The 14,150-nt window shown below is 51.4% G+C and overlaps 1 protein-coding gene across 1 annotated transcript in view; it reads right to left on the bottom strand.

The window, feature by feature from the left end:
- SMAD3 (SMAD family member 3) overlaps positions 1–14,150 on the bottom strand; it is a 118,068-nt gene that overhangs the window by 23,569 nt on the left and 80,349 nt on the right. Inside the window, exons 2-4 of the mRNA XM_004421731.3 lie at positions 3,590–3,783; positions 3,193–3,324; positions 1,727–1,801 (exon numbers count right to left, since the gene is read on the bottom strand). Of these exons, the coding sequence (XP_004421788.1) occupies positions 1,727–1,801; positions 3,193–3,324; positions 3,590–3,783 (401 nt within the window). The remainder of the gene's footprint in view (positions 1–1,726; positions 1,802–3,192; positions 3,325–3,589; positions 3,784–14,150) is intronic.

Below are 14,150 nucleotides of genomic sequence, written 5' to 3'. Positions count from 1 at the left end.
TGGTCTGAAAGGGCACGTACTCATGTTAGGGGAGACACAAGGCTGGACAAGGTCGATCCCCATTCCCACCTGAGATGCTACCCCATCTCAGCTGGCAGGGAAGCCAACACCATGAGCAACTGGACTGGTTTCCAAATGGACAACTTGAGTGAAGAACAGAGAATAAATAGGAGACCACCCACCCACCCAACTTACCCATCCACAGGCTGGCTGGGGTTCACAAAGCCCAGTGTCCACTTCAATAAATCACTAATGTTCACAACAGGGTACACTCGTGGGAGGAGAGGAAGACGGGAGTGGGGACAGAAAAATGGGGCAGAAAGAAGAGAGAGGAGAAGGAAGAAACGAGAGCTGAAAGGGAGAAAAGACGACAGCTTGCCTCATATACAGACTCTCCCCTTTGGTCCGTTTTCCTCTGTAACAGCAATCATTCTACAAACATGCAGAGCAGCAAGGAGGGAAGAAAGAGAAGAGAGTGAGAAGAAACACGGCATCTGGAGAGACGCTGCTTAGCTGGCCTGCTTCCCGTGCCAGCGTTTAATAGCTACAAGCTTGCAGCCGTCACTTGGCATGAACACAGGAAGGTCTTTGACGCAGTCCAGCTGGGTTCACACTGTCAGACATGCACCCAGGGGGGTGTGTTGGGGGAGGGCGCTAAACCCAACAGTGCCACGATGCCCAGGCTAGGTATTAAGCAACTACGTTTGCAATGAACGTGCAAGTCTCTTTCGTCCTTTTTTCAGTAATTGCACACTCTGCTGGGCTGTGTGGAGGGCCGGTGGCTCTGATGCGTCCAGTGGCTCTGTGTGTATAAGGCATGCCCTCCATTGTCGGAACAGAACGTCTGCTTGGCTCCCTCCTCCTCACCCAACCACACACAACGTAGCGCACATTCTATGTGGCAGCTGGGGTTCAATTCAAGAAGCCGCTGGTTTGGAGCCAATTTGGTCCCATAACAAATGATGTGGGAACATCTGGAGATGTGGCTGGAGACAACTGGGCTGGGTCCCTCATGGCAGGAACACATCGATCACATTGGGTCACCACACAAAAATAGATGCTTCAGGGGCCTCCACTGGCCATTGGCAAAGACCCTGCCTCCATTCAGGATCTCCTGAATGATTTCAGGTGATGCAGCCCTCACCCCCTACCCCCCACCCCTCACCCCTGCCAGCAACATCTTAACGAGGCACAGACTGCTGAAAGCCTGCGGTGGCTCTGCATCAGCCCCTGGCCACACTTGAAGCCTTGAGTGACAGGCCCTCCTGTCGCTCCCCGCTCTGGAGGAGTGTGCTCCAGCCACACGGAGCTCTCACTGCCCCCAGAATGCACCAGGCCCTCTTGCCCATGCCCCCACATCTCTGCCTGGCACACCCTTTGCCCCCCCTGACACCTTGGCCAGCACCTACACATCTCCCAGATTCAACTCAAGAAAAATCTACACTGCAAGATACTCCTCCTCCCCAGGCTGGGTTAGGTGGCCCTGCTTTGTGCCCCTGATGCCACATGGCATCTTCCACTGGGGTGTATATGAGATGGTACAGTAACTGCTGGTTGTCTTGTCAGTTTCCCCTACAAACTGTGAGCAGCTCATGTTCCTCCTCTATCCCCAGCCCCTGGCACAGTGTCTGGCACAGAGTGGTTGCTTTATAAATACTGGACAGAAGGAGGGAGGGCGGGCAGGCACTCGGCTGGGATTAAGAGGACGCCCCTGTGGGACTCTGACCTGCATCCATACTGTGGTTCATCTGGTGGTCACTGGTCTCTCCATCTTCACTCAGGTAGCCGGGGGGTGGGGTTTCTGGGAATTGGAAGGAAGGTGGTTCATTAAATGGCCTCCATGGTTTGCCTCGAGACACCTTTTGCAAACTTGTCACCCATTCACACCACTATGCCAGTAGCAGTGCTGGAGGAACTCTGGGCTTCAGAGCGAGGACACCAGCTCCTGGATCCTGCTGTCCTCATGCCCCTTGACCTCCCAGCTCCCCACCTGGATTGTTACCACCTCTATTCACACCATCCCTACTCCCAAGTCTGAAATGCCTGTTCCTAGAGCCTCTGCCAGGGGAGAAGTTGTCAGTTCGTCTGCCAGGCCAACTTCTCTCCATCCTTCAAGGTCAGGTTTAAGTCTACCCCTCCAGAGAGGCAGTGGACTTGCCTCAGCCTCACCCACCTCCGTCTTTTGAAGGGTGACCACCTCAGACGGCCCTTCGGCTCTACTATCTACTCCCATGCAGATCGGTTGTTGTCATCTCTTTAGAGGCTATCTTAGCTTCCCAAGTGGGTTGTAACTTCAATGACAGCACAGACCGTGATCTATTTCTCTATACCCCCTCTAGACCCTGCCCTAGCGCTCTAAGGGTTTGCTGAATGAACAGAGTGGGTGACCTACCCCCTGGAGACTAGCAGCACCTGTGACGGACCTGAAAAGGCTGGATCTGTAAAGCGGGTCTCTCTTTAATGCTCTGACCCACACGCACAGGCCTGTGGTCAACCTCAGCACAGTAAACTCACTCAGGGGGAAAGGCTCGGCCAAATTAGAACGCTCTGAAAGGGACGCGGTCCGATTACTGCCCAGGCAGCCGCAGTCCCTGCCGCTGTGACCAGCCTGAGTGCTGCCAAGCAGTTTTCCTGGATGCCACGGAGAGTGCTGGTGATTCATACATTATTTGCATGTAAATGAGGGGCTTCTAAAAACATCTGCACTCTGACAGTGGGGCCCACTTCTCCCTGCAGAGTAAAAACTCCCACCCAGGTCGGAGCCCCGCACCAGGCTTACTTACGGGCCAGTTCTCTGCACTTGCTGCCTGGCCCTTGCTCGCCCCCGGGCTCTGCAGGCCCCCAGACTGTCGGGGATCCTGCCTGAACTCCAGCCCCGGCCTCGAGGGCGGGGAGAGAAACACAGCGTTGCTATTTCCGCTTCCAAAATAAATGACTGCACCGAGGCCGGGCGGAAGGGTCACGCCGCCGCTCCCCCGTGCCAAGAAAAGCATCATTAGCAAGTGGGAGCCAAGGCCATGGGTCCTCTCCCAACAGGGATGCGGTTCTGAGTCAGAGCCCTCGGGCCAGCGCTGTGTGCAGTGCGGGGGCTTGGGGGGGTGCCGAGGAAGCAGAGAGCAGAGTGGCGGGACCAGGGTCGGGGCTGTCTGGCGCCCCTGCTGCCCAGGCCGGCCGCACTGCCCATGTGCCTACCTGGAATATTGCTCTGGGGCTCGATGCCCGCGGGGAAGTTAGTGTTTTCGGGGATGGAATGGCTGTAGTCATCCAGCGGGGGGAACTCGGCCGGGATCTCTGTGTGGCGTGGCACCAACACAGGAGGTAGAACTGTCCGGAGGAGACAGAGCAGAGGCAATCAGCAGCAATGCCAGGCTGGCACCAAAGCCCTGGCATCCCAAATGCACCCCAGAGCCTCCCTCGGGAGGGGGGAGGGGAGGGCGATGATGTGTAATGCCAATCAGCGGCAATGCCAGGCTGGCACCAAAGCCCCCACACACCCAAATGCACCCCAGACCCTCCCTGAGGGGGGAGGGGGAGGGGGAAGGCGATGATGTGTAGGGAGCTGCAGACCCCACAGAGAGGCAGCGCCTACCTGGGGTCTCTACCCTCTGATAGTGGTAGGGATTCACGCAGACCTCGTCCTTCTTCATGTTGAAGGCAAACTCACACAGCTCCATGGCCCGCAGCTCGTGGTGGCTGTGTAGGTCGGGCCATCGCCACAGGCGGCAGTAGATGACATGGGGGAGCCCCTTCCGGTGGGACACCTGCAGTCGGCCATCCAGGGACCTGCCGGGATGGGGAGGGGCAAGAAGAGACAGCGAAGTGGATTTGGCTTGCCTTCTCCGAAGGCCGGCCCGCTGCAGCTCCCGTGAGCTTGCTGGCAGAGGCTCAGAAAGCTCTCCCCTCCCCTCATTTCTTTCAGACACAGAAGGCCAGGTGATCAGAGAATCGCTGTCAGTGCTGGAAGGTATCCCAGGAGAAGAACTCAGAGGCCCACCAAGGAAGGCCCAGGGCCTCCCCGGGCTGGCAGAGTGGACCTTGAACCCACCAGGCCCTGGGGCGAGTTCTCCAAGCCTCCCACACCCCCACATGAAGGGTATGTCACTTGAATTGTGCTCCAAAAAGGTCCGTGAGCCAGGCAAAGGTGTGCAGAGGGGGACAGGGCTGAGCACGAAAATGAGAGTCCTTTAGGTATGAATGTGAGGGCCACAGTGCTACTGAGAAGGTGACAGAGTACACAGGCCATCTCTAATCACCCTCACTTGGTTCCTCCCTCACTCAGTAGAAAACAAGAAAAACCCCTTCCTTTTTTAGTTGGTATTTGTGATGAGGCAGCAAGGGAAAGAGGAAAATTAAAGGGAATTTTAAGTGGTAAGAGCCTACACTGCATAGCTCTCTGGAGTCCCTTTCAGATTGAGGGTTGTTTGCAGGCTGACCCAGGTGTTACCGTCCACCCCTCTCTCCTAGTTCAGGGCTAAGACCTAAGGGGTCATGCAGGAGCAGAGCCTGGGACTCCATAACAGGTTTAGATCTGCAACTGTCCCCAGCCTGGCTGGGCCAAACACACCACAAATGACAGTGTCCTGTCCCTGTGCAAACAATGTCTTCTGTGGTGACTTGGCCTCCCAGCAGCTGTGACCTGGCACCTCCACCTCTCAGGCCAGGCCAAAGTGTGGTCCCTGGACCAGCAGCATGGATCCATGAAGGCTTGTTAAAAAGGTAGAATCTCCGAGTCTACTCCACACTACTAACCCAGAATCTTCCTCTTTATAAAATCCCCAGGAGACCTGGGGAGCAGTGCCACAGGACATGACAACCGGGGAGCTCAGGGGTGGCAGAAGCACCATCAGCCAAGAGTAAGGTAGGGAGGTGGGAGGCTTCTGAAGGGATGTGAGATTTCGGATGAGGTCTGGTATTCCATCACAGAGTCCTTTATCTAATACTTGATGAGTTCCTACTACGTATGGCACTAGGGATAGCGGTGAGGGAAAGAGATGTCACAGGAAACAGACCACAGAGTGGTCCCTGCTCTCATGGAGCTCCCAGTCCGGTGGGTGAGACCAACATTAATCAAATAATCACAGACAGCTACAAACCATGAAAGCATTCTGAAGGAAGACTGCAGGAAGCCACAGGAGTATAGGACCCTGGGACCTTGCTTTGCTGAAGGGCTGGACAGGGCATCTCCGAGCAGGTGATGATTGACCTGAAAGTCTAAAGGATAAGTAAGAACTAACCAGGCAAAGGGTGTGGGAGGAGGGCATTCCAAGTAGAGGGATGAGCACGTACAAAGGCCATGGGGAGGGTGGAAAACGTGGTAAGGAGGAAGAACAGAATGAAGGCCAGAGCGACTGGAGAGGAGAGAGGGAGAGAACTGCATATAAAACAAGGCTGGGGTAGCAGGCGGCGCTGACTTTACAGGGCCATGGAAGCCATAAGAGGTTCTGCCTTTTTTCCAAAAGCCATAAGAAGCTTCCGAGACATTTAAGCAGGCTGAACATGCTTATGTATATGAAAGAGACAGGCCCCATGATAATTCCGGCTGTGTGGACAAGCAGATCGGGGCAGCGGGGGTGGAGACCTGGAGTGGATGAGATGGATGCTCATGAATAGAGGGACCAAGGGCAGTACTACTCTTTCTACAAGAAGGCCCATGCTAGGATCCACTTTGCTAATAGCTGGGCGGGGCAGAGAGGCATTTGCAAGCTCTCCCTCCCTGCCCCTGAGTGACTGAAGGCACTGAATAAAAAGAATTTGCCTGAATAAAAAGAATTTATGGGCACTCTGTGAAGGAGGGGCTAACCAGATGCAACCAGAAGCACCAACCAAAGAGAGAAACAGAGGAATCCAATCAAAGTCTCCAGGCCCAGCGGCCTGGGAATGGGGAAGAACAAAGGTCAGAGCTGGGCCTGGTCACAGGGACTGCCGGGAAGCTGCTGATTAAGGGCATCTCAAAGGATGTAATTACCTCCCTCCCGTGGGGCCCCAGACCAGGGAACCCCTACAGCCAAAAAACAGTAATTACCAGGCAGAACGAGAGAGGACAGCCTGGGACTCGCCCCTGAGGTACAGAAGGCAGGCTGCCAGATGTGGAGTCATGAGATCTGGGGTCAAAATGAGATTCTACTCTGCTAGCTGTGAGACACTGGGCAAGTCCTGAGGTCTCCGGGACCCTCAGTTACTTCACCTGTAAAATGGGAACATTCCCCCACCCCTACCCTCTGACGTCAGCCAGCTCAGTATCCACTGGAAGGTGCCTTGTGAAGCAGCAACCAATGAGCGTTTTTATTCCACGTTACAACAGCCGCTCTCCAAACCTGGCCCTGGATAAATGTGGTGAGTTGTGGGGTTGAAGCGAGAGAAAAGGAGAGTGGGAAGTGATGAGTGGGGACAGAGAATTACTCAGCTCTTCTCATTCTCTTGCAATGCCACCAAGCGCCCACAGATTAGGAAAGTGGATACATTCCCTCTTCAGTGTTTGACAAAAGCCCCAAAGAAAGGGTCAGCTGGACATCTGTAGCTGCCTCTCCAGAGGAGGCCCTGGAGAAAGGCTCAGACCTGGAGGGAGGCACAGGGCTGTGGAGGGAGCACCACCCTCCCCCCACCTGGTTGATGGAAGCATGTGGCCTCTCACTCTAACAGTAATAATTACCCAGGGCAGGAGGAGGGTGCTGGCGGACACAAGAGAAGGGTCTCAGCTTCTACAGGGCAGAAAGCCCAAGAGAGTGAGTGAAAGGCCAAGTTCCTATCAGCCCTACACCCAGGCCCGAGCCTTTAGGAAGGCAAGTGGAGGGGACAGGATGCTCTGGGCACTCCTGATAGGGAGGGACGCTCACACTCAGCCCCAACACCCTAAACCCGGACACCCGAGTTAGGCACCTCAATCGACAGAGACCCAGAGTGGACCCAGGCCCCACTCCTACTCAGGGACCCACAGAGTGGGCAGAAACGGGACAGCCATGTGCAACATGAAGCTCTGACATGATCCTGGTGACTGAGGCCAAGGTCTGGACGTGAGGAGGGGTTGGGATGTGGTCATGAGGGGTTTTTGTGGTTGAAGGATGGGAAGGAGAGTCAAGGAGGTGGTAAAGCGGGACAAAAGGTTGATCACATCCGTAGGTAGAGAACTTCCGTTTCCTGATTCCTCATCCAATCCTTTCTATGTTACATGGGCTGTTTCCTCCAGGGACCTGAAGAGCGTGGCTGTCTACCTCAAGAATTATGGCATAGGAAGCAAAGAGGAAGGAGGAGGGAGAAAAAAGGGGGAGTAAAGGAGAGGAGGTATGAAGGGGAAGGCAGAAGAGGGTGGGGGGGAAGGAGGAAAGGGTGAGGGAGGGATGACGGAGGAGGGGGAAGAGGAGGGGAGGTAGGAGGGGAGGGGAGGAAGGAGGGTTCGAGGAAGAGGGAAAGGGAGAGGGGGAAGGAAGGAGGAAGGGGGAGTAGAGGAGGGAGGGGTTGGGGGAGGAGGAGGGAGAGAGAGGAGGGGGAGGAATGAAGGGGTGAGGAGGAGGAGAAAGGCCAGGAGAGTAAGAAATGTCCTTTGTTCAAATACAACAAACTGAATGGCTACATTTCTCTCTCTTCTGCCCAAGACAATGAGGAGGAGAAGACAGCAGACAAAGAGGAAAGCAGAGGACCTGAATAGGAAACCAGATCTCCCCAATCCTGCAAGAGACAGGTTTGCTTTCTGCAGAAAATGAACCAGAGAGCCGGGCTCTAGATGGAGCCACCGGGGTACAGCTGGAGGTGAAGGTCAGACAAGGGCTGGAAACAGGATTTTGTGAAGGGTCCCTTGCTCACTTGGTACCCAGGACAGTGACAGGCAGGCCTGTGCCCCTACCCCCTCCAGTAGAGCAATTCAGCAGCCCAGCCCACAAGAAAAGACCCGCAATACTGACATTTGGGGATCCCCCAACAAAATGGCCCTGCTCCTGCCAGCACACCCCACAGGGAAACCCACCTGCCAACAAGCCCCCTCCATCGCCATACACAGAGCATTCAATCAGCTTTTTACTGCCTCACTCTTAAGTGTGAATGCACAGCCAGAATCCCCAGCCATTTAAAGAAAACTTCTAACAGGAGGCACAGAGACAGAAATAAGTGCTTGGAGTAGGCAAACATTGCTTAGATACCACATCAGAAGCACATTCCATTTAAAAAATAAAGTTGATAAACTCAACTTCAAAATTTAAGCTTCCGGTCTTTGCAAGACACAGTTAAGAGAATAAAAAGACAAGCCACAAATTGGGAGAAAATATTTGCAAAGCATATATCTGATCAAGAACCTATTTGCAGAATATATAAAGAACTCTAAAAGTTCAATATTAAGAAAACAAACAACCCAACTATTAAAAAAAAAAAAAAACAGTTAAATGACTTGAACAGACACTGCACAAAAAGATAAAAAGACAGCAAACAAGCATATAAAGAGATGCTCGACATCACTAGTCATTAGTGAAGTGCAAATTAAAACTACAAATTATTAGAACGGCTAAAATTTAAAAGACTGTGCCACGTGCTGACAAGGATGTGGAGCAATTAAAACATCATACATTGCTGGTGGGAATGTAAAATGGTACAACCACTTTGTAATTTTATTTATTTATTTATTTTTTCCCCCAAAGCCCCAGTAGATAGTTGTATGTCATAGCTGCACATCCTTCTAGTTGCTGTATGTGGGACGCGGCCTCAGCATGGCAGGAGAAGCGGTGCGTCAGTGTGCGCCCGGGATCCGAACCCAGGCCGCCAGCAGCGGAGCGCGCACACTTAACCGCTAAGCCATGGGGCCGGCCCGTTACAACCACTTTGGAAAACAGTTTGGAAGCTTCTTAAAAAGTTCAAAACATAAACCTACCATATAATCCACCCATTGCACTCCTAAGTGCTTACCCAAGAGAAATGAAAGCACCTGTCCATACAAAGACTTGTGCACAAATGTTCATAGCAGCTTTATCTGTAATAATGACCCAGTGTCTATCAGCAGGTGAATGGGTAAACAAACTGTGATATATGCATACAAAGCAACACTACTCAACAATAATAAAAAAGAATGAACTATTGAGACACACAACAAGATGGATGAAGCTAAAAATAATTATGCTAAGTGAAAGAAGCCAGAGAGGATTCTGTTTACATAAAATTATAGAGTAATTTAAAGGAAAAATGCAAACTAATCTAGAGTGACAGAAAGCAGAGCAGTGGTTGCCTGGGGATTGGGGGTGTGGAGGGATGGGGTGGGGGCTTATCGGGGTAAAAGCTATGTTTACTATCTTAATTGGAGTGGTGGTTTCACAGGTGTCTACATGTCAAAATGTATCAAGTTGTACACTTTGAATATGTGCAGTTTATTGTATGTCAAGTACACCACAATTGAAAAAAAAAGGCAAGAGCTTTGTAGCTTTGGACTTGGATAAATCTGGCTTCAAATACTGACTTGTGCTCAATAACTATAAACTTGATCAAATTGCTTAATGTCTTGGTCTTAATTTTTTTTCTTCTGAAATATAAGCCCCTTCATTGGACTGTGGGGAGAACCAAATGATATTCTGTGCAGAAAGCCTTTGGCACATAGTAAGAACACAATAAATAGCAGCAACCTGTTGTCATTATTGTTGTATAATTACTACCTTCATTACTATGACAGCACCTGGCAAAGTAAGGTACATAGTAGGTGCTCAAAAACACTTGTCCCCTGCTTTGGCCATCTGGGTGCACAGCCAGGCGAGCCACAGTGAGGCCTCAGTTGTCTGGTGCTTCGAATTTTCGCAAGGCTTCTGTTCTCCTCATCTCAGAGCAGCCCGCCGCGATGCTGTGTGGATAATAACAAGGCAGGTCTCGTAGCGGCCCCACCTCACTGGCCAAGAGACAAGGCTTCCCTCCTAGGATCACACAGCTGTCTGCACCAGGGCTGCGGGTAGAGGCCAGCGCTCCTGGCTGCCAGGCTGGGCCCTCAGGGCAGGGCGATGGGCAAACTCTCCAGCTTGAGAGCATGTGATCACCAGTCTGGCTGGCAGTATTTTCTAGAAGTGATCTGGTCCATGCCCCTGCTTCTGGACCATACAATTCCCAAACTCATGACAGGGAGGGCACCTCATTCACTTCTTCTTATGCATTGGCAGCTACTCCTCTTGGTTCAGAGGCTGGGCTGCCCAGAGCCAGCCCTGGTAGTCCTTCTTTCTCCCTCTGTCCACTTAAAATCCACACCAATGCTTACCAAAGTACTAATGGTGAATTGGGAGTTTCAGCTGCTGGATTTAATTTAGCTGATGTGTCTAGTACACACCCTCCCAAGCCTGACAGGGCACCAGGCCCATTTTAAGTAAATCCAATAAATAGGTCTTAATTCTGAGCTGATGTTACCATAAACATGCTCGGCTGCAGAAAAGGATCTATTTATGACCCACTCTTCTCTCTGACCCAGCCCTGCCTCGTACCCCAAGACCAGCTGCTGGGGCTAAGAGTACAGTCTCAGGAACTCGCCTCTGGGCCTCCTCCCCGTTTATGACTGAGATCTCTTCCTACAACCAGTGGCTTCCTGATGAGAGACCCCCTTTGGGGTCTTTCTCCAGCAACTCCCTCAAGCTCCTTTGACAGAGTTTTAATCCTTAAATATATTCTTCACCAGCCGAACCATTTCCTGTGGCAGGAAATTAGGTTTCCTCCCATTGGCTCCAAGTGGGACCCATAAAGTGTCCCAAAATGGTGGTGGGAGCCACAGCCAAGGACGTGGACATGCCAGAGGCCACAGCTGATGGTAAGGTGGAGCCTGCCAGAGCACTCCCGGATGAGAGGGCGGGACTGGGGCCCACCTCCTGCCATGCCACTGTGTCCTGTTACCAGCGACCAGCTACCCACAGCCATCTAGGGGCTGACATGAAATACCAGCGGATTTGGACATGGGGGTTGGGGAGAAGATTGGGAGCGGAGCACATAAGCTCCAGAAACACACCAAGATCTAGACAGCACAAACTATGTGCAAGGCACACTGCCACTATGTGAGAATATAAAAATGGCAACCCCCAGTATACGCTGCCTCACCTGGCTCAGAGAGCTTAAGGGGCTTGGCCAAGGTCATACAACTTGTAAAAGGCAGGGCCAGAATTCAAACCCAGAGCAGTGCTGAGAAACGGAGGGGGAGGGTGGAGTGAACGGTGCCTTTTCTGCTCTCCCACGCGGCATCCTGACCTCTTATCAAGCATCAAAACTTACTGAACACCGACCATCTCCCAGGCACTGTGCTGGTCACCGGAGCCACAGAAGCGAACGAAAAGGAAATTTGTTAATACTCACACATTTCAGCTGAAACTGATTTAATTTAAAACACATACAAGATTAAACTTTCTAGCGTCTTTCAGAGACAAGCTTTCTCTTCTCACTTGCCCATTGAATAGTAATGATAACAACAACAGTGGCAGAAGTCACTCCACAACGTGCCAGGCCCTGTGCTGGTCACTTGGTGGCTGTGGCGGCTTGAGTTAGTCACCCTCTCTGTATTCATGCCCTTTGCTGGATGGCTCTGCTGCTCTCCTCCTGTGGGTGGAGTGTACTTCCTTGCCCCTGACTTTGGGCTAAGCTATTGACTTGCTTTGGCCCATGGAATGTGAGCAGAAGGGGTCAAGGGCCATCGTGGGTTTCCACTTCCCCTCTTGCACCTCTGCTCTCGCCATGGGAGAAGCTGCTGCCCCTCAGCCTGGGCCCAGGAACCAACCAGGTGGAGGAGACTGAGCCAATCCTGCAGCGAGGCCCCAAGCCCAGGTGAGTGGGGGAAGTGTGAGTCAGCATCAACAATGGCTGTTTTAAGCCACTGAGATTTTGAAGCAGTTTGTTACTCAACGCTAGCTGATGGATACACTGGCTCCACCACCAGACTTCTCAAAAAACTTGCAAGTATCATTATCTTCGTGTACTGATGAGAGAGCGCCTGAGAGGTTACCCAACTTGGCTAAGGCCCAGAGATAATATAAAGCAAAGCCAGGCTGTGTGACTTACTCTTTCCCGCAACTCTAAATGGGGCATATGGGGCATTTCCTGCCCTTGAATACAATACCAAGATAAGACTTAACCATTTCACAAGAACTTAGTTTTTGTCTATGGAGAACAAACTATCTATAGGCTTTCAGAGTTAATTTGCACAAAATGTGCACTTATCCCAAATATGCAACTAATGTGAATTTTTTGAAGTGGCCCAAGTAGCACATTAATAACACCACCTCTGGCATCCATTTCAACTCAATTTATTCTGTATCTTTATTTTTTTTCCCCTAATATCTGTTATATCTTAGTGTAAGAAAAAGGGGTTATTTCCCATCCTGGGGTTGCCAATTAATACTAAAAACCCACACTCAAAAAGATACTTCCTGGAACAGAGATGCTACAGCTGGTATGTCCATCTGCTCAAGTGTTAATAGTTCCCTCCCACACCAGTGGAAGGAGGCCTCACCTCTCCCCCACTGACACAATCAAACTGGCCCACCATCCCCTGTTCAATCACCTGCAATAAAATCTCTACACTCCACTCTTCTCGAGCTTTGTGTTATATGTGGGTTTTGCTTTTCTTTTTTTTTTTATTCTGGTTCAAAATAAAAGCGAGCCTTGAATGACTTCAAGTTTGGGTTAGGTGCTCACTCATCAGACCTTCTAAGAAGGCAGAAAAAACTCTGCTGGAGACTTTAAAACGCTCCTTGCCTGGGTTCCATTTGGCCTTCGAGTGACAGTGGTCTGCTCTGAGATGTCTCCCTCTCTGGGGCTCCTCACTACGCAAGTATCAGAACACGCCTTTCTCTCTTCAGTGCCCCGGACAGCACAGAACCACCCTCCGAGAGAGCAGCCAACATGAAGCCCTGAAGACATTCCTGCCGAGAGGGCCAGTTGATTTTGGGGATCACCCAGGATGCTTGCCCTTTGGTACACAGGGCCCAAAGCAAAGCATCCTACGTTCTGGGTGGAAGTTCTGCCGGGGGTTATGTGCCAAGTCCCCTGGCTGCAGGTGACAAAACACAGAGGCCTAACATTCAGAGAACAAAGTCTCCTGGTCAGCAGACGCTCTGGCTAACTACATGTCCACCTGAAAACCCACCTTGGAGAATGACAGACAGCTGGTACTGGAGGGACCTCGAGAGCATCCTGTCCAATCCCGTCCTCTTGCGGTTGAGGAAAGAGACTGATGCATTCAGCACCCCAAGGTCACCCAAACGAACGCAGAGCGGAAGGTAGCCCCCGGCTGCTATTCCACTGTAGCCAGGCCTCACCGCTGATGAAGTCAGTCTGTAAAACGTACGTGAGTCCACTTTCCCGCCTTGGTAAGTCAAGTACAACGAAACCACTTTTTCTTTGTTGTGCTGAATCTTAAGTTGCCTGAACGTCTCACTCTTCAGGACAACCAATGTTTTTTAAAAAATGGGACTGAGCAATTGGTGACTCTGGGTGAAGGGTGTGTACTGTAATTCCTGTCCTATCACGGCAACTTTCTGAGGTTTGAAATGATATTAAAATTAAAAATTGGAAACAAAAAAATTGAGCTGTACACTCTACTACTCCCAGACACTTGCAACGTTTTCTTTGGTTGGTGGAGTTTAAATAAAAGGTAACATTTCCAGCATCAGCCTATTCTTACTATTTGGTGGCACAAAGGAGGCATCTGGCTAGCTGAAGTTTGTGGTGGGGAAGGTTCCGGATAATTGAGGTTTTGTTGAAAGCTCTACCACAGTGACCACATGCTCTAGCCCAGTTTCATAAGTGTTCTCAGTGAGTTTTGTAAGTATGCTAAGCACGTTTTTAAATGTTCCAGTTTAGATTGGCCCATGAGGAGCTGAAAACAGGATTTCACAACCCTTGATGCCAGTCACTGAACCACTTCCACCAAGAACTCAACTCCCATCTGAACTTGTAAACGGATAACAGCCGGTGCTTCAGGCTGCCAGATCAGGGGAACACCCAACAAAATGCCAGGCTGAAGCCCCCTCTGCTCTGCTCTTCACTCCTCCCCACTGTCTTTAGGTATCCCCTCCCCCTGGCTAGTTTTCCAGAGCAGTCGGCTCAGGTCCACCATAAGTGGCCAGGCAGATGGGGCCTGAGCGTGAGCCCCAGAAGTTGCAGAAGCATCCTGGGCAGACCCTCGAAGGAGGTGGCCAAGGAACACCTCACCCTGCCCTCTG

The sequence above is a fragment of the Ceratotherium simum genome, chromosome 3 (assembly GCF_057802395.1).
Source record: "Ceratotherium simum simum isolate JZ-2026a chromosome 3, ASM5780239v1, whole genome shotgun sequence".
In the NCBI taxonomy this organism is placed as follows: Eukaryota; Metazoa; Chordata; class Mammalia; order Perissodactyla; family Rhinocerotidae; genus Ceratotherium; species Ceratotherium simum.
Note: the sequence above shows the minus strand (reverse complement) of the source record. Positions and strands in the feature narration are given on the sequence as shown.